General features: G+C 68.7%; 3 protein-coding genes across 3 annotated transcripts; 2 read left to right on the top strand and 1 right to left on the bottom strand.

Moving 5' to 3' along the window:
• The first annotated feature begins 8 nt into the window (after window positions 1-8).
• Window positions 9-9111, top strand: SF3A2 (splicing factor 3a subunit 2). The gene is made up of 10 exons (XM_082750560.1): window positions 9-98; window positions 3576-3683; window positions 3946-4093; window positions 5334-5405; window positions 5847-5893; window positions 6340-6449; window positions 7441-7490; window positions 7568-7708; window positions 8086-8154; window positions 8251-9111. The coding sequence occupies exons 3-10, from the start codon at window positions 3968-3970 to the stop codon at window positions 8986-8988; spliced, it is 1353 nt and encodes a 450-aa protein (XP_082606686.1). The 5' UTR covers window positions 9-98; window positions 3576-3683; window positions 3946-3967; the 3' UTR covers window positions 8989-9111.
• Window positions 9112-9197: 86 nt separating this feature from the next.
• On the top strand, window positions 9198-12672 carry AMH (anti-Mullerian hormone). The gene is made up of 5 exons (XM_082750559.1): window positions 9198-10283; window positions 10798-10940; window positions 11297-11405; window positions 11495-11654; window positions 11739-12672. The coding sequence occupies exons 1-5, from the start codon at window positions 9869-9871 to the stop codon at window positions 12622-12624; spliced, it is 1713 nt and encodes a 570-aa protein (XP_082606685.1). The 5' UTR covers window positions 9198-9868; the 3' UTR covers window positions 12625-12672.
• A 219-nt stretch (window positions 12673-12891) lies between these two features.
• JSRP1 (junctional sarcoplasmic reticulum protein 1) lies at window positions 12892-15533 on the bottom strand. The gene is made up of 6 exons (XM_082750577.1): window positions 15406-15533; window positions 14989-15026; window positions 14709-14829; window positions 14177-14353; window positions 13535-13623; window positions 12892-13428 (listed from the first exon to the last, which is right to left on the bottom strand). The coding sequence occupies exons 1-6, from the start codon at window positions 15518-15520 to the stop codon at window positions 12973-12975; spliced, it is 996 nt and encodes a 331-aa protein (XP_082606703.1). The 5' UTR covers window positions 15521-15533; the 3' UTR covers window positions 12892-12972.
• Between the last annotated feature and the right edge of the window lie 2259 nt (window positions 15534-17792).

The raw sequence follows: 17792 nt of genomic DNA, 5'->3' as shown, positions 1-17792 counted from the left end.
CTGCCCGTTGGCCCCCGGAAGTGCTTCCCTAGCGCGCGGGGCGCGTGCGCATAACGCATTCGTGGCCGCGGCGGGCGCGGAGAGGGAAGCAGCGCGGGGTGAGGAGCGGCGCGGGCTGGGGGCGGCGGCCCCGGGGCTCTGGCTTCCCGGGACCGCAGCGGACTGGGGTTGAGAGGCCGGCGGGGCCGGGCCGCGGCGCTTCGCCGCGCTCGCTCCTCCCCTCGGCGCCGGGAGCTGGCGGGGGCTGGGCGGCGGCGGGTGGGCCTCGGGCGGGGGTCCCGCGCCGAGCCTGTCGGCGTCGCGGCCGCTGTGTCCCTGCTCAGCTGCGTCGGGAGGACCTTGTCGTTCCGGAGGGCGGGAGGGAGGACAGCTGCCGGCCGAGCGGGGAGCCGCGCGCGGGGCTCGACCCCGGGGCCCGGGACCGGGGCTGGGCCCGCCCCCCGGCGCCCCGCACTCTTCCTGGTCCGGAGCAGATCGAGTGCTTCCTGGGCCTCTGGTCCCCGCCGTCCCCGCAGACACGCCCCCGCAGGGGCCCCAGCTCGGGTGGCGGGGGGCAGCCGACCGGCCTCTCGGAGCCGTCCGTGCGCACCCGAGGCCGCTTCTGTGCTCCGCTGGCCGTCCGGCGGGGCCGCGGCGGCTTTGGGGTCGGGCACCGCGCGGCCTTGGTTTCCTGCGCCCCCGCAGCACCGAGGTCGGGGGAACCGCCGGGAAACTGGGAAAGGGGTGCGCGGCCCCGGGGCGCTCTGGGGAGACGGCGGACTCCCTCCCGGTGGCCGGCTCCTTGCTCCTGGTCGTTTTCTTTCTCGCTAGAAACGGGGGGCTTCCCGGTGCGGCGAGCTTCCCTGCTTGCTCCGTTGGCGGAACCACGTCTCTCGGAGCGAGGAGAGGGCTCAGCTCCGCGCCGGGACCCTTTGGGGGCCGCTCCCGGGTCTCTGGGGGCTTCCACGCTTCTTGCTGTTCTCGCTCTGGAAGCTCATCTGGGTTCTGTTGTGCCTTTTGTTTCCCGGTTTGGTTCTCCCTCCGGAAAGGCTTGTTGGACTCGGATCGACTCCAGCCCTCACCTTCGGCCCCGTGGGGTCCTGTCTTCCCGGGTGTAACTGGCCGTGCTGACCTCTGGCTGCCGTTGTGCTTCGCGGCTGTAACTTGCCCCGTGGAGGTCTGCGTGTGTGTGCGTGCGAGGTCCCAGCGTCTCACCTCATGAGCCGGGTCGACGCCGACCCCAGCCGTGCGTGTCTGGTGTCTGAGTGAACCGTCCCGGGCGCTCTGGCTGGGCCCCTGGGCTGGGCCAGAGCCCTCCAGCTGGACCTTCTGGGCGGGGCGTGGGGGAAGGGCAGGTTCTGACGGAATTCCCGCTTTCCAGCGTCCCCCTCCTTCCACTCCCTCCCACTGGCCCTGCCCCTGCGAGTGGAGGGGCCCTTCGTTCCGGTTCTTCTGAGAGTGACACCGGCCTGCCCACGCAGCTGCTCGCCGGCGCTTGGGCTCTCCTGGGGGGACGGGGCTGCTGTGGGCAGTGGGCTTCGAGCAGCTGGCAGCTTACTGGGTTCCCTCCAACGGGGTCGCCAGTTCAGTGTTGCCGCTCTGAGCCCGTCAAGCCCTGCACAGGCCCTGGTGCCTGTACCCCAGCATGCGAGGGGCGCATCCGGCGGCTCAGGAAGGAACTGGGCTCCTCGCGGGGCTTTGTTATCGTCGCCTTCCAAGTCGCACCTGCACGGGGTGTTCTGGAGTCGCCAGTACAGTAGGGGACAGGAAGTGAGGGCGGCTTCTGGAGCTGTCCTGTCCCGTCCCCGTCCCCCACCCCGCCCAGCCCGGCTGAACCGGGGAGCACGCACTACCTTTGTCTTCCTTTTGGGAACCGCCTCCTTGGTCTGCGCTGGCCTTTGTCCACCTGTCGCCTGGCTGCCGACTTGACCCGAGCGCACTCGCACCCCCACAAGCGCTCGGTTTCCGCTGTTCAGGCCGGTGCCCTCCTGTAACGGCCTTGAGACGTGGGTGTCGTCTCCACAGAGGTCTGTGAGGCACTCGGGACCTGTGGGCCAGAGACCTCCCCGGCCCCTGCTCCCGCTGTGCATCTGTGTTGCCGGCGGAGGCGAGGGTGCGGGGGTGTCCCTGTCCCTCTGCCTCTCCTGCGGCAGCTTCCGTCACTTCACCCAGAAACTGCGTGTCTCCTGCGGGTCGGGTGCTCGGCCTCCCCCGATGAGCCCGTGGCGGCGCTCCGGGGGACACCCGGGTGTGCCTGGCCGGGACCCCCAGGTGTAGCGTCTCCTCCTTTCCAGACGCGGCGTTCTCTCCCGCGGAGGGCTCGCCGGGTTGGTGGTGCTGGTCTCACGCTCTGTCTCCCGAGACGAGAGCTCGGCGGCTCTGGGCGGACGGTGTGAAGCCTCTGGTGCCATGAGGGGTCTGATTGCGGATTCGGCAGCCATCGGGGTCGCTTTGCAGGTTCCCAGGTGTGAGGGCGTCGGGACTGAGCCAGGGAGAGATCTAGATTCCTGCGGAGCTGGGGGCAGCTCTGAGAGCCACGCTGCAGGCCCACCGCGGAGCTGGGGGCAGCTCTGAGAGCCACGCTGCAGGCCCACCGCGGAGCTGGGGGCAGCTCTGAGAGCCACGCTGCAGGCCCACCGCGGAGCTGGGGGCAGCTCTGAGAGCCACGCTGCAGGCCCACCGCGGAGCTGGGGGCAGCTCTGAGAGCCACGCTGCAGGCCCTCCGCGGAGCTGGGCCGCTGGCACCGGCGCCACAAAGCCCGTGGTTCCCAGGACGCAGTTCTTACTGTGCGGTCCTGGAGGTCGGAAGTATAAAAGGGGGCACCTGGGTGGCCCAGTCGGCTGAGTGTTGGACTCTTGATTTCGCCTCAGGTGGCGTGGTCGGGGCGGTGCAGTGGAGCCCTGCCCGCGGCTCTGCGCGGTGTGGGGCTGCCGGAGACTGTCTTCCCGCCCCTCTGCTTCTCTGTCCCGTCGCTCTGTTTCTCTGAAACAAGCATTGAATCATTCAACGCTGCATTTCTAAGCATAAACTGGAGAGGTGTTTTCCCCCTGGGGCCCAGGGAGACCCGGCTCCTGCCCTTGCCTGGCCCGCGGCCCCCTCCATCCTTCCTGCCAGCAGCGCCGGGTCTGCCCGTCTCTGGGACCCCCGCCCTCTGCCTCCCTCTCGTGAGGACCTGGTGAGGACGCTGGGCACCCCGGGAACCCAGGGTCACCCCCATCTCAGGGGCCTTGAATTGCCCGTCCCTGCAAGGTTCTTTTTGCCATTTATGGTTCTATATTCTTGGGTTTTGGGGATTCAAATGGGGACATCTTTGTGAGGTCATATTCGCTCCTGGGCCCATTCCCATGGGCTGACCTCTGCAGACACAAGGTACTGTGGGTTTAAGCCAGGGGCCTGGAGCTGACTTTGGCCAAGTCAAGAGTGACAGTGTTCGGAGGCCAGAGGGAGGTTCAGGAGGGTGGGTCTGACCTGAGTCAGAGAGAGCGAGGGAAGCACAGTGGTCAGCTGCAGCCAGTGGGCTTTAGGTCCCAGGAGAGCCTGCCTTGGCCCCAGGGAGGTCCGAAGGTGCGGGTCGGTAAATGTAGCAAATTCACAGGTGAGCCACGGAGGTAGGACTGAGCTTGGAAGAAGTGAGTGTAGACGAGCAGGAGTTCGGAGGAGTGCGCACCGCGTGTGGGCGGTCCGGGAAGGCTTCCTGAAGGAGGTGAGACTTGGTGGGAGAACCTGGCCGCCGCCTCCCTGCTGCCGCGCTGGGGCTCTGAGCACGGGAGAAGCTGCGGTGGCTTCTCCCCCCCCCCCAGGCACTCACAGACACGCCGCCCGTCCTCGCTCACCCTTATTCCGGGTTTGTGTGTCCTTGGGCCACCGTGGGCCCTTTGTCTCCTGGAAGATACGTGGGGAGGAGGAAGCTGACCCGTCTGCCGGGCCGTGCCCCGCGCTCTCACCGCCCCCCTTTGGTCCTGCAGGTCCCTCTGCCCAAGCCTCACCATGGACTTCCAGCACCGCCCCGGGGGCAAGACGGGGAGCGGAGGCGTGGCCTCCTCCTCGGAGAGCAACCGGGACCGCAGGGAGCGCCTCCGGCAGCTGGCCCTGGAGACCATCGACATCAACAAGGTGGGGTGAGCCTTGGGCAGCGGGCAGGCAGCCCCCCTGCTCCGTGGGGCTCGGGGCCCCTCCCCCGCTTCTGTCAGCAGAGCCAAGTTCCGTAGACCCTTGACCCTGCTGCCCAGCGTTCTTGGCCTCGGGGTCCTGATCTGCAGTTGAGGGAACTTGACCTAGAGCAGCTCCAGTTAGGCACCCCACAGACCACTCGCTGTTCAGGGGCCGTGACTGCACGGAGGGTTGCTTTCGTCCGACTCCCCAGAGCCGTGAGACCTGCCAGTGGTGAGGGCCAGGACAGCGTCGCAGAGTTCTGATGTGTCGGCAGTAAGCAGCACAGGGCCCCGTTTCACTTGGGTGTCCACTGCTGGGGGGGGCCCAGGGTCTGCCCCCCGGCACTCTGGACGTTTGGGGCGCTGTTGGCAGCCGGGCAGCGTCCCAGTTGTGAGGACCACAGCTGTGCCCAGACATCACCAGTGCGGCCTGGGGGCAGGGTCGGCTGGGCGCGCCCCCGCAGCCAGTGTGTGTTTCCTCTCTGACCTGTGCTGAGCCCCACCCCCAGGATCAGGTCTGTCACTGTCCTTCCGAGGAGGCAAGGCAGGACCGTCCTTGTGGAGGATGACACGGCCAGTGGGCGGCGGAGGTCGGAGTCAAACCCCAGCTGGTCTGCTCTGTGCCTGGGGTCAGAAGCGCCCACCCTGCGGCCTGGGTTTATGGAAGGTCCCCGTCCGGCCTGGGAGCCCACGTGCCGACCAGGGCCTCCGCGGGTCTTTGTTTTAACCCGTTCGCTCCGCTCCCCCGGTCTCTGCGGAGGCAGCCGCCCGGCAGTGCCGTCTTCCGGGCCGGGAACCGCCCTCACAGGTGGGGCCGGGAACTGGCACGGGGGGCCCCCAGCCCTGCCAGGTGGCCTGTGCCCGCGGGATCCCAGCCGGTCCCACAGCGCTGCCTCGGGCAGAAGACCCTGCGGGGCCCTGGGCTGCGAGGTCCCTGGGAGGATCTCGGGGTCGCTCAGAGAAGCGAGCCGCGCCCACACCGACGAGTCCCCGACAGCTGGACCTGAGTGTCCGGGGGGACGCCTGCCGCGCCTGCAGGCGTCCCCGACGACGTTCAAGATACGCCACCGCTAGTCCTCTGTCTTCAGGACGCCTGCACGGGGGAGAGTAGGCGCCCTCTCTGCCGGCCAGAGGGGAGGCTTTGGCTCTTCACCGCGGCGGGGACCGCGGGGCGCGATTGCTGACAGCGTGTCTCCGTGCAGGACCCGTACTTCATGAAGAACCACCTGGGCTCCTACGAGTGCAAGCTGTGTCTGACCCTGCACAACAACGAGGTGCGTTCTCTGCGCCTTCTCTGCTCGGGCAGGGCCCTGCTGCTCCCCCGCCCCGGCCCCCGCGGGGTGCTGCCCATCTGGGCTCCGGCAGGTCCCGCCGCTCCCATCTGTCCCACGCGCTGCCCGTTAGGGCTGGGATGTCACTCAGAGCGTGGCGGAGGCGGTGGGGCTCAGGTCAGCTTGCTCACCGTCTGTGCCCCCAGAGCCCGCCGCTGCCCAGGGCGTACAGGGCTGCATCCGGCCCACGCCGGAGGATCCTTGCCCGCCGTCGGGGACCCCCGTGAGCGCCAGCCTGCAGGCTCTGTGTGCACTTCCTTCCACGCGGTGTAAGCCCCGAGAGCTTGTCCGTTTGGTGGCAGCCGGTGGATGGAGGCCGGTGGCTCCTCTCGGCCCACCCCACACGCCTTGTCCTGAGTCGTCCCTGTGCTTTTCCCGCTGCAGGGGAGCTACCTGGCGCACACCCAGGGGAAGAAGCATCAGACCAACCTGTGAGTGCCCCAGACCCCGTCCAGTGCCCGGGGCCCAGCCTCCGAGGCACACAAGGCGTCACCCGAGTCGAGTCGTCGGTGTGAGATGGTCTTGAGCCAGCCCGGCTGTGCCTCGGGGCTGCTGGGGGGACGCCAGGGGAGTGGGAGCAGCTCTGTCCACAGCGGTTGAGCTGACCGAGCTTGCTTGAGCGGGAGGCTTCCGGGACACGAGAGGAAAGCAGCAAGGGTTCACCGAAGACGCCCTAGTAAGGGGCAGTGGGACTGTCCCCGGGCCTGTCCCGTCCCCAGTTCATGCAACCCCAGGACCCCCAGCCAACGCCCCATGTCCCTGGGCTCTCTGACAAACTCCAAGGTCAGTGTGGGAGTTGGACGACTCCCAGCACTTGGGCCTGTGGCCTTGGCGGCCTGGGTGGAGGGTCCCAGCGCCGTATCCGTCCCACCTGCAGGGCCCGGCGAGCCGCCAAGGAGGCCAAGGAGGCCCCCGCCCAGCCGGCGCCCGAGAAGGTCAAGGTGGAGGTGAAGAAATTTGTGAAGATTGGGCGCCCCGGCTACAAAGGTGATTCTGTCTGGGCATGTGCTCTGGCCCGCGGCCGGCGCTGGGTGGGAACGAGCCCCTGGCCACAGCCCCCAGCCCGTCCTTGAGCCTCAGGGAGACTGCGGCTCCCTTCGGGACAGGGGCCCTCCCTCTCCCTCTGGTCCCCGGGCACTGTGAGCCCCGCCTTCCCTGAGAGCTTTCTCAGCCCGCCCAGTCACGGTGTCAGGGCTTCCCTTGGCTTCTGCTGGCGTTTGCGGAGCTGGGGATTCTTAACAGTCCTTGTGGGGATGGTGGCCATGGACGAGGGGCTCACGGGTCCCTTTCCTTTGACCTTGGAGGGGGGAGGGTCCACATTAAGAAACTGCTCACGCAGTGGACCGTTTGGGCGGAGAGGAGGGTCCCTGATTCTCCGGCTGGGACGTTGGAGAAGCGCTGGGTCGGGCGGCAGGAGGGGAGAGAAGGCAAGCTCTCCGGCAGGCGCCTCGCCCAAAAGTGGGAACCGTGTGCGGGACTGGCTTTCCAGGGAGGACACAGCAGTGCAAAGGCCTGGGCGCAGGTCTGCGTTCTAAGCGAAGGCCACGATGACGAATCCTTGGGGGGGCGTCTACCAAAGGTCTTCCATCCATAATAGGGCATCTGTCATCCCGAGTAAAGCAGGGACAGTCGAGAGCTTAAGGGGCATGGGTGTGGCGTCCCTCGGGGCTGTACAGAGAGCGACCTGGAGGTGGGCACATGGCCACCCGCGGCTTGGCTGCAGACCTCTCGCGCAGAGGGCACCTCCCAGCAGCCAGGGTACAGACCTCGCCAGCTGCCCGTGCACCGCGTGCCCGGTCTGGAGCTCCTGCCCGCTCCCTTCCCTGTGGTCTCAGGCAGGGACTCTCCTGGCTCTGAGCAGTAGCCACCCAAGTACAGGTCCCCTGGTGTCCTGTCCCCGGTCCATGGGCTACTCTGCTGCTGCCTTGGCTTCGGGTAGGACAAGGTGGCTTGGACTTGAGAGCCTCGTGTGTTGCAGTGACCAAGCAGAGGGACACGGAGATGGGCCAGCAGAGCCTCCTCTTCCAGGTGAGCTGAAGCCTGAGCCCTGTCGTGAGGGGAGGGTCCCTCGCAGGGCGGTGCTACCACCTGCCATGTCCCCGCAGATCGACTACCCTGAGATCGCCGAGGGCGTCACGCCTCGCCACCGCTTCATGTCCGCCTACGAGCAGAGGATCGAGCCGCCCGACCGGCGCTGGCAGTACCTGCTCATGGCCGCCGAGCCCTACGAGACCATCGCCTTCAAGGTGGTGCACGCGGGGTCCCCCAGCCCTCCTGCCTGTGCCCCAGGTGCCCCTTTGGCACACTCTTGCCTGGGACGGGTGGGGGAGGCCGGGGGGTCGGGGGCGTCCTGAGGCCAGTGCTCCTGGCATTAAGAGGCTCTCATGGCCAGGCTGCTCAGGGATCCCCTAACCTGATGCCGTAACTTCGGCCCCGCAGACGAGAGCACGAGCCGCTCCTTCCCCAGGGCAGCTTGCCAAGTAGTGGGGCTACTGTTCTGTTACCCCAGAACCAAATCCTGTCCCAGTTGGGCCTTTTCTGGGCCAAGGGGCAAGTCCCTGCAGGCCTGGACGTGTCGGCTGCGGTGGTCCTGAAGGCCACCCTCTGTCCCCTCCTGACACAGGTGCCGAGCAGGGAGATTGATAAGGCCGAAGGCAAGTTCTGGACTCACTGGAATCGGGAAACCAAGCAGGTGAGCCACTCTGGGGCCTTGGATGGCTTTCCTGGCCAGCCTGTCCCTTCACCCAGGGCCCCGAAGGCCTCACTCAGCCTCTCCCGTTCCCTCCAGTTTTTCCTGCAGTTCCACTTCAAGATGGAGAAGCCGCCGGCCCCGCCCAGCCTCCCTGCGGGGCCTCCGGGAGTGAAGAGACCCCCACCCCCCCTGATGAATGGTCTGCCCCCGCGGCCGCCGCTGCCGGAGGCTTTGCCCCCACCACCGCCGGGAGGCCTCCCTCTGCCACCCATGCCGCCCAGCGGGCCTGCACCCTCGGGGCCTCCGGGCCCTCCCCAGCTGCCCCCACCAGCTCCTGGGGTCCACCCCCCAGCTCCTGGGGTCCACCCCCCAACATCTGGGGTCCACCCCCCGGCTCCCGGGGTCCACCCCCCAGCTCCCGGGGTCCACCCCCCCGCACCGGTGGTCCACCCACCGACGTCTGGGGTCCACCCCCCGGCTCCAGGCGTCCACCCGCCAGCCCCAGGGGTCCACCCCCCGGCTCCCGGCGTCCACCCTCCCCCATCTGCTGGGGTTCACCCCCAGGCCCCAGGGGTGCATCCACCGGCTCCTACGGTGCACCCCCAGGCCCCTGGGGTCCACCCACCAGCCCCAGGGATCCACCCCCAGCCTCCTGGGGTCCACCCCCCACCTCCTGGGGTCCACCCATCAGCTCCTGGGGTCCACCCCCAGCCTCCTGGGGTTCACCCCTCAAATCCTGGGGTCCACCCCCCCACTCCCATGCCCCCCATGCTGAGGCCTCCCCTGCCTTCCGAAGGCCCTGGGAACATTCCGCCCCCTCCCCCAGCCAACTGAAGAGCGGCCCCTTTTCCAGGCCAGCCCCGTGTGGTGCGTGCTTGTGTGCTCTGTCGGAGCGGAGTGCGGTCCTCTTGTACGGCCCGTGTCGCGTCCTCACTGCTCATTAAACGTCTGCCCCGATGCCCGGACTGGACTGCTGTGTCGGCAGCTGGGGGGCCACAGAGCCGTGGCTGGGCCCCCACGTCCTGCTGGCGAACACCTGCTGTGCTGCCCTGCTGCGCGCAGGGGCTGCTTGGGGTCGGGGCATCCGCGTCCTCGTCTTTGTGTCCCTGTGCCCCGGGGACACTGCTGGGGGAGGGCAGGCCCAGCCAGCAGCTGGTCTGGGATCTCTGTTGTGAGGAGGGGAGAGTCGCAGCTGCCCACCCTCCCACAGTGTGACCGAGCACTTGGGGAGCCCCAGCTGAGCCGGTGGACCACCCGCTGCCCGGGCTCCCCTGCCTGGCGGTCTGAACACTGGAGACACGGGGTCCCCAGCAGAGCCTTCTGCCCAGTCCTCTGGGACATCACTGTCTGCCCTGGTCCAGGCCTGCCCCCCCCCCGCCCCCTTCCCGTCCCCGGATCTCAGAGCTGCTGATAGTCGGGCTGACACTCCCTGCCCCTGGTCCCACTCCCGCCTCGGGGGGGCTGCTCGTCAAGGACAGACGTATGACAAGTCGGTCACAGGCTGCGCCTCCTATCAGCGTGAGGAGACAGGCAGTGTGGTCAGAACAGAGGAGGCTTTGAGCGCTTCCTGGCTTGCCCTGGCCCGTGCTGGGGCGCCAAGCACTGGTCCCCAAGGTCACAGCCCAGGAGGAGGTGGGGCCCGTCTCCCGCACAAACAGCCTGGCCTGGCCTCGGGCATATAAGCCAGAGCCGCCCAGCCCCTCCCGCAGCCAAGATGCGCACTCTGCTGCTCCGGCTGCTGGCCCTGGTCCTGTGGGTGACGGGGTCCCCGCCGGGAGCCGGGGCCCCTGCCCTGCCTGGAGAGCCAGACATGGGCACGGAGGGGCTCATCTTCCACCAAGACTGGGACTGGCCGCCGGGGAGCCCACAAGACCCCCTGTGCCTGGTGACCCTGGACCAGAGCGGCAACAGGAGCAGCACCCCGCTTCGGGTGGTGGGGGCCCTGAGAAGCTACGAGCACGCCTTCCTCGAGGCTGTGCAGCGGGCACACTGGGGTCCCCGCGACCTGGCCACCTTCGGGGTCTGCACCGCCAGTGCGGGGCAGCCCGCACTGCTCCCTCTGCGGCAGCTGCAGGCCTGGCTGGGGGAGCCCGGGGGGCGGCGGCTGGCGGTGCTGCACCTGGAGGAAGGTATGTAGGGGGCCGTGACCTGCTGCTGAGCGGAGGACCTGCCCCTGGTCCCCTGGAAAGGAGATGTCCACACCAGACCCCTCCCCAGCTTCCCCCATGGCCCAGAGGCCGGTGCTCTTGGGCTCCTGTGGAGGCTCTAAATCCCCAACGCTGGGCTCCCGGACCTGCCCCTTCCCGTCCTTCCCAGGGAAGGAGCCCAACGGAGGGGCTGGTCCAGCCGAGGCGGCCCTGCTGTGAGAGCTGGCCTGTCCCCGGGAGCCACTGGAGGAATGGGCGGCCCCCAGTGAGAACCCCAGGCGGAGACCCCAGGGAGCCCAGCATGAGCGGCCTCACCACTCCCCACCCCCCGCCGCTCATTCCTCTGGGCGACCCGTGCTGGGGTGTCAGACCTCTCCCGCCAGGTCCCCAAGGCTCCCAGTTGGGCCAGGGGCTCTCCCTGCAGGAACGCAGGGCGGGTGCGGGAAGGGGGCTGGCTCCAGGGCCTCAGGTGTCTCCCTGTCCGTCCTGGCCACAGTGAGCTGGGAGCCTGCGGTCACACTGAAGTTCCAGGCGCCCCCACCCGGAGGAGCCGGTCCCCTGGAGCTGGCGCTGCTGGTGCTGTACCCCGGGCCTGGTCCGGAGGTCACTGTCACGGGGACCGGGCTGCCAGGCACCCAGGTACCAGGACACCCAATGGGGCAGTTCCTGGGCCTCCAGGAGCCCTCGCCCAGCAGAGGAGAGGGTATGGAGGTGGTGGATTCGTTTTTGTTTGTTTGTTTGTTAAGATTTTATTTACTTGTTTATTGGGGAGAGAAGGAGAAGCAGGCTCCCCGCGGGGCAGGTAGTGGGATGTGGGGCTCCATGCTGGGACCCTGGGATCATGACCTGAGCCGAAGGCAGACGCTTCACCAATGGAGCCCCCCGGGCATCTCGGGAATGGGGTTTTCAACCGCGCGGAACAAGGTTCCGAGCGTCCTGGGTGGGCAACGGGCACCCTCGCCGCAGCCAACTGGGCTGAGCCTCCATCTCCACAGAATCTTTGTTGGGCCCGGGACACGCGCTACCTGCTGCTGGCTGTGGAGCTCCCAGCCGGGGCCTGGCACAGCCCTGGGGTCACCCTGACCCTGCAACCCCAAGGAGACGGTAGGCTCTCAAAGACGGGGAGCTGGCAAGGGTGGGCTGCCCTAGTTCCTCAAACGCTGAGCCGCCCCGGGGTCGCACCGCCCTTCCAGGTGCCCCCCTGAGCACGGCCCAGCTGCAGGAGCTACTGCTCGGCCCCGACCCCCGCTGCTTCACGCGGAAGACCCCGGCCCTGCTCCTGCTGCCTCTGCCCGGGCCCAGTCCAGTGCCCGCGCGCGGCCTCCTGGACCAAGTGCCCTTCCCGCCACCCAGGTGTGTGCAGGTCCAGCGGGTGGGGGGGGGGGGCGAACGGGAAGAACCTCGCACCTGCTCACGCCTCCCAGCTCCGCCTTCCAGGCCCTCTCAGGAGCAGGAGCCCGAGGAGCCGCCGCCCAGCGCAGACCCCTTCCTGGAGACGCTCACGCGCCTGGTGCGCGCCCTGCGGGGGCCGCCCACCCAGGCCTCGCCGCCGCGCCTGGCCCTGGACCCGGGCGCGCTGGCCGGCTTCCCGCAGGGCCTCGTCAACCTGTCGGACCCCGCGACCCAGGAGCGCCTGCTCGACGGCGAGGAGCCGCTGCTCCTGCTGCTGCCGCCTCCCGCCACGGCCACGGCTGGGGATGCCGCGCCGCTTAGGAGCCCCGAGTCCGGGCCCTGGGCCGCGGGCCTAGCGCACCGTGTGGCCGCCGAGCTCCGGGCCGCGGCTGCCGAGCTGCGCGGGCTCCCGGGCCTGCCCCCCGCCGCCACGCCGCTGCTGGAGCGCCTGCTCGCGCTCTGCCCCGGGGCCCCGGGGGGTTCGGGCGGCCCCGGCGGCCCGGGCGGCCCGCTGCGCGCGCTGCTGCTGCTCAAAGCGCTGCAGGGTCTGCGCGCCGAGTGGCGGGGGCGCGAGCGGAGCGGGGCGCCGCGGGCACAGCGCAGCGCGGGGGCCGCGGCGGCGGACGGGCCGTGCGCGCTGCGCGAGTTGAGCGTGGACCTGCGCGCCGAGCGCTCCGTGCTCATCCCCGAGACGTACCAGGCCAACAACTGCCAGGGCGCGTGCGGCTGGCCGCAGTCCGACCGCAACCCGCGCTACGGCAACCACGTGGTGCTGCTGCTGAAGATGCAGGCCCGCGGCGCCGCCCTGGCGCGCCCGCCCTGCTGCGTGCCCACCGCCTACGCCGGCAAGCTGCTCATCGGCCTGTCGGAGGAGCGCATCAGCGCGCACCACGTGCCCAACATGGTGGCCACGGAGTGCGGCTGCCGGTGACCCCCAGGCGGCCCCGCGGCGCCCGCCCGTGTCTGTCCAGACCCCCCTCCCCCCCAATAAAGCCCAGCGAGCACCAGCTGGTGTGTACGTGCGCGTGGGCACAGGCGGGGGCTCCTCCTGGCCGCTGTCCCCCAGCGCGGACGCAAGCATCATCCCCGGTGCCCCCGGCCTCCACTCGCGCCCCACCCCGGCCCCCCACCGCCCGCTGGAGGGCCTCCCTTCTCGGCCCTTCAGGCCAAAGGAGCCAGCGACCCTGGGGCTGCAGCTTTCAATTTATTTCGCTGAACCTCGGGGCCACGCACGGCGAGGGGGCGGTTCCGAGTATGGGTCCCAGGACCCAGGCCTGGCTCAGTCCCGCCCCTTGCCCGCCCGGTGCTTCTGGCGGCCTGGAGGCCGGTCCTCGTCGGGGCGCCGCAGGGAGTCCCAGGCTTGTCTCCTTTTCGGTCCCGGGTCTCGGGAGTCCTGCGCCCAGTGGCGGTGGCCCCCTTCGCGCACCTCCCAGCGCCGGGGTAGGGCTCCTCGGGGTTCCCTGGCGGCCCGTGGCTTCTCCTGCTTCCGAGGCCGCTCCTCCTTCCGCGGCTTCTCCTTCCGCGGCCGCTCCTCCCTCGACGGCCTCTCCTTGCGAGGCCTCTCCTTCCGCGGAGGCTCCTTGGGCCCGCGCTTCTCCCCAGCAGCGCTGTCCGCACCCTCCCGCCTGCCGGGAGCCTCAGCCTCCTCCTCCTCCTCCGCCGCCGCCGCCGCCTCCTCCGCCTGGGGTGCCGGCGGTCCTAATGGGGGCGCCCAGGCCTTGGGCTTCGGCTGCAGCTGCCAGGCGGGTGGTGCGAGGCGCTGGGGTCAGCGCACACCTGCCCAGCGCGGGGTCCAGGCACCTTCCCCCCGCCGCCCACGGTCACTCAATGGAAGCGCTTACCGGGGCTGCTGCTGGCTCCGGGGCTGAGCTGGGCGGTACCCATGGCTCAGGGACAGGCGCAGGGACGTCCGCTTCCCCAGCCACAGCATCTTGGAGGGGAGCAGAGTCAGCCCAGGCGGGGAGGCGGGGAGCTGCAGACCAAACCCGCCGCCCAGCCCTCCCCCCTGGAGCCCTGTCTGCCCTCCTGACCTCCGGGGCTGTAGCGCCCCCTTCCCTCCACATCTCCCTGGTGCCAGTTGCAAAAGGGCAGGCCCCGTTCCTCCGTGGGCTGTGGGAGCTCCCTGGCACATACCCCCCAAAGGGGGCTCATAGCGCCAGTCCTGGGGGGCAAGGACCTGCTCACCCACGGAGGAGACAGGTGTGCTGAGATACAATCTGGGAGAGGAAGGGCCCCCGGAGGAGGAGGCACTTTCTCCCCGAGCCAGCACAGAGGGTGGGCGCGCAAGGTCAGTGGCCGAACGGGGGTGCACAAGGTGGGGCGCTTGGGGGACCGAGGACCCCTCGCAGAGACCATGCCAGGGAGAAGGGCCCCCCCGGGGGGGGGAGCCAGGTATAGAAGACACCCTGCCTCCGGAGTGGAGGTACCAGCCCAACCCTTGGGAGCACGTGAGCTTCCCGGGGAGGGCCTGCGCCCAGGCTCACCACGGCACAGCTGGAAGGCTGACCCCAGCAGCGCCACGAATGAGGCCAGCACCAGACACTTGTTGAGGGACAGGTCTCCCCAGGGCAGCTCATCACTCAGGGCCAGAGCCGGGGGTGGCGGCAGCCGCTGCGGGGGTGGCGAGGCCTGTGCCTTCCTGCGCACGGGGCTCCGGGGTGCTGCGGGGAGCAAGGGGTGGGCTGGGAGCGGCCCCATGGGGCTCTGCCCTCCCTGCCTGAGGCCCTGGGCGGGGGATGAAGCCGCGAGTGCGTCAGAGCCTCACTGGGATGTGGGGGATGCTCTAGAAGGTGCCGGCTGAAGCCCGGGAGCTCCTCACGTTGTGTCATCACGAATTCGCGAGGCTTCCAGCCCTGTTAGTTACGGCTGGTGACACGGGACGGAAGACAGCCAGCAGCCCCACTGCACCCTGTTCCCCTCCCCCCAGATCCAAGGACCCAGCCCAGCCCCCCCCCCCCCCCCGCTTGCTGGGCCATACCCACTCCCCCACCTCACCCCTGCCTTCCGCAAACCTACTTGCTCCTGCTTTCAGCCTCTCTTTCCCGGGTCCTGGGGCCACTTTGGCCACAGGCTCCTTTTCTGTCTTCTTGGGCCTGGCATCCACACTGCCTGGAGGGCTGCCCTCAGCTTGAGAAACCTATGAGAAGCCATGAGTGGCCCGGGCTGTTTCTTCCCCTTCTTTCCTCCAAGGGAACCCGAACCCTTCCCATGGGCCGGAGAGAGCCACCCCTCTGGGCAGCGCGTCCCTGACTCCAGGGACATCCCAGGCGGTAACCCCAGGGCCCCGGCTACTCACATGGGGCCAGCTGCTAGAGTCGGCCAGCCTGGGCGTCGCTATGGGAGGAAAAGAGGGAGAGTCAAGGTTGTGAGAGCCCCCCAGGCACCCTGCCCCCCCCCGCGGGGCTCTGCTGGGCCAGGAGTGGGGGATCCCTCCCATTCCACAGATTAGAAAGCAAATGGGCTCAGAGGCAGTCCTGCCCAAAGACCACACGGCACTTCGCTGGCGGCCTCTGACCTGTATCTCTGGGGCTCCTTACATATCCCCCAAGGCACGAATGGACACGGGTTGAAGACAAGGAGCAGAGTTGGAGCTGGCCCAACGTGGGAGTCTTAGTCCTGGGTCTGCCAGTTAGCCACCCGCGGACCATTTAGCCACCCGGCTCAGCTGGTGGCCGGGGGCGGGGCTCCATCCTGCCCGAGCCCCTGTGGGTACCTCGAGCCCTGCCCTCCTGGGACTGCTCAGGGCAGGGGTCGGCCAGCATGGAGAGGTCCTCGCCTTGGCAGCTGCCCAGGCCTCCATCCAGCTCCTGCAGGGCCCTGGTCGTCATGGAGATGTCTGACCCTGGGATCCTTGGGAGTTGGGGGGCAGCGGCTGGAGAGGAGGCGTCTTGCATCAGACGTGTCTTGCATTGGCTGAGCCCCTGCTGTGGGCTGGGCCTGACCTGGGGGCACCCCTTGTACGTAATTGTACGTCAATCACGGTGGGGTGGGCGTGGCCCAGCGCCCCCACCCCACCCCCGCCCCCTCCCTGTGCTGGGACCCCTCCCTGAGGTGCGGAGGTTGCTGGGGGCCCCTGAGAGGGCTGGGACCCACCCAAGGTCACACACAGATGAGCTAAGACCGCCCAGACCAGAACCCTTGGCCCCAGGGTCGGCTCAGGTTCTCTGAGACCAGACACTATTTTTACCCAGTGCCGGAGGCCTGGGGAACAGGCAGATGTGCCTCCAGGCCCCTCCCGGACTTTCGCTCCCGGGTCTTTGAACCGTCCCAGACCCTGGCCCCTAAATCCAGAAGCTCAGGCTGTAGCCCCCCCCAGGACGGGCCTCACTCCGGCCAGGACAGGCAGGGGCGGGGGCCCCCAGGGGCTTCCTGATCCCAGCGCTGGGGCCCCAGCCTCCTCCCATGACCCCCACTCCCATAGGACAGATGGGGAAACTGAGTCTCCAGAGAGAGCCATCCGCCAGAGGTCGTAGGCAGCCTATGGTCACACCCAGCTGAGCCGGCTCCCCACAGCCCTGTTTTGGGCCCCCCGTGGCCCTGGCTGCCAGCGTTAGCATGTTCTGCTGTCTCTGGTCAGAAGAGTGACCCGTCCCCTGGGGCTGGAGCAGGCCTCTGAGCGAGGGGCCCAAATGGGCAGCGGGCAAGTGCCCTTAGGCATGTAGGGGGGCAGTCGCAAGAGCTGGGGGTCCCCGTGGACCTCAGAGATGCCCTCCCCAGACACAAGGGACCGTTCCCCGGCCCAGGCCTCCCCCTGCCCCACTTACTCCTCGGCCGCCACAGTGAGCCCGCTGGACAGATGGAGCCCGGCGAGCGTGGCCCCAAGACAGACGGCGACAGGTGTGCGGAGGCCGGGCGGGGGCCAATCCGCGGGGCGGGCGGTGGCGGGAAGGGGAGGAGGGTGGCGGGGGATGGTGGCTGGGGAGGCCTCCACCCTTGCCACAGGACTGAGCCTGGGCCAGAGGGTGACCCCCACCCCCGCTCCAGCACAGAGCCACTGCCCCGCTGGCCACAGTGGCCTGGGCGGCTTGCTTCCTGTCCCTGAGCCTCAGAGAAGCAAGTCCTGGAGGTGAGGACAGCACAAAGGGTCACCTTGCTTTCTCCCTCAAATCCGGTCAGCCGCCTATGAGCCACGAAGCGTGGGCCGGGCTCCCCCGTGGTGAAGCCAACGGGGTACAAGCTCCCGGAGCAGCCAGGGGTGGCCCGTGGGACCCGGAGCCTGGGGGGGCCCCATGGGAGAAGCCTGTTTCCTCCTCTAGAACCCGAATTCAAGACCACTCCATAGCCAGCAGCACAGCTGTGCTGCTCCAGAACATTCTGTCACCGGAAAGCAACCCCCTCCCCTTTCACCAACCCCTCCCCCAGCCCCCCCCTGGCCCCCAGCCCCCATGAAACCCCCTTCCCGTCTGGGGAGGAGCCTGGTCTGGACGTGTCACACGCGCAGACTCACACCCCGTGTGGCCTCCTATGTCTGGTTCCCTCCCTGCGCGCCATGGGCTCGGGGTCCGTCTCTGGGGCCGCGCCTGGGGACCTCGGTCCTGCCCGCAGCTAAGGGACGCTCCCACATGCAGGGGACACGCTGTGTTATCTGTTCCTTGGCATCCAACAGGGCTGGGAGCAGTGGGGGGGAGTGGGGGCACTGCCCCTCAAGCCCAGTGTCAGATCCTGTCTTTAGAAAATATAAAATGTCAATATTTCATTCATCGTTGGATTTTTATGCATTAATTTTTTTTATTGTGGTAAATCCACATAACATGAACCACACCACTTTTCTCTTCCCAGCGCACGGCTCAGCGGCGGGAAGCACACTCCCCTGTCCTGCAGCCACCCTCCGTCTCCAGAACCTTCCATACCCCCAAGGAGACTCTGTCCCCACGAAGCACAGACTCCCCACCCCGGACCCAGCCCCGACTCCCACCCTGTCCTCTCTGTCTGTGTGGACGAGACTCCTCTGGGTCCCTCCTGGGAGTGGGGTCCCGCGGGACGGGTCCTTCTGGTCTGGCTGCACTCGCGGAGCCCCGTGTCCTCGGGTCCCTCCGCGCCATGGCAGGGGTCAGGGTCCCCCCCCATCTGAGGCTGGACCGTGTTCCCGCGTGAGGATGG

The sequence above is a fragment of the Mustela nivalis genome (genome assembly GCF_964662115.1).
Source record: "Mustela nivalis genome assembly, contig: HAP1_SCAFFOLD_1293, whole genome shotgun sequence".
Classification (NCBI taxonomy): domain Eukaryota; kingdom Metazoa; phylum Chordata; class Mammalia; order Carnivora; family Mustelidae; genus Mustela; species Mustela nivalis.
Note: the sequence above shows the minus strand (reverse complement) of the source record. Positions and strands in the feature narration are given on the sequence as shown.

Excerpts from the sequence above, each read along its gene's own strand:
- SF3A2 (XM_082750560.1), top strand. The coding sequence starts at position 3,968 with ATGGACTTCCAGCACCGCCCCGGGGGCAAGACGGGGAGCGGAGGCGTG. Across the intron at positions 6,450-7,440 it reads TGGGCGCCCCGGCTACAAAG|TGACCAAGCAGAGGGACACG; the intron begins GTGATTCTGTCT and ends CGTGTGTTGCAG. Across the intron at positions 8,155-8,250 it reads GGAATCGGGAAACCAAGCAG|TTTTTCCTGCAGTTCCACTT; the intron begins GTGAGCCACTCT and ends CGTTCCCTCCAG.
- AMH (XM_082750559.1), top strand. The coding sequence starts at position 9,869 with ATGCGCACTCTGCTGCTCCGGCTGCTGGCCCTGGTCCTGTGGGTGACG. Across the intron at positions 10,284-10,797 it reads GGTGCTGCACCTGGAGGAAG|TGAGCTGGGAGCCTGCGGTC; the intron begins GTATGTAGGGGG and ends TCCTGGCCACAG. Across the intron at positions 10,941-11,296 it reads CCGGGCTGCCAGGCACCCAG|AATCTTTGTTGGGCCCGGGA; the intron begins GTACCAGGACAC and ends CCATCTCCACAG.
- JSRP1 (XM_082750577.1), bottom strand. The coding sequence starts at position 15,520 with ATGACGACCAGGGCCCTGCAGGAGCTGGATGGAGGCCTGGGCAGCTGC. Across the intron at positions 14,830-14,988 it reads ACTCTAGCAGCTGGCCCCAT|GTTTCTCAAGCTGAGGGCAG; the intron begins GTGAGTAGCCGG and ends GGCTTCTCATAG. Across the intron at positions 13,429-13,534 it reads CGGAGCCAGCAGCAGCCCCG|CTGCAGCCGAAGCCCAAGGC; the intron begins GTAAGCGCTTCC and ends CCCGCCTGGCAG.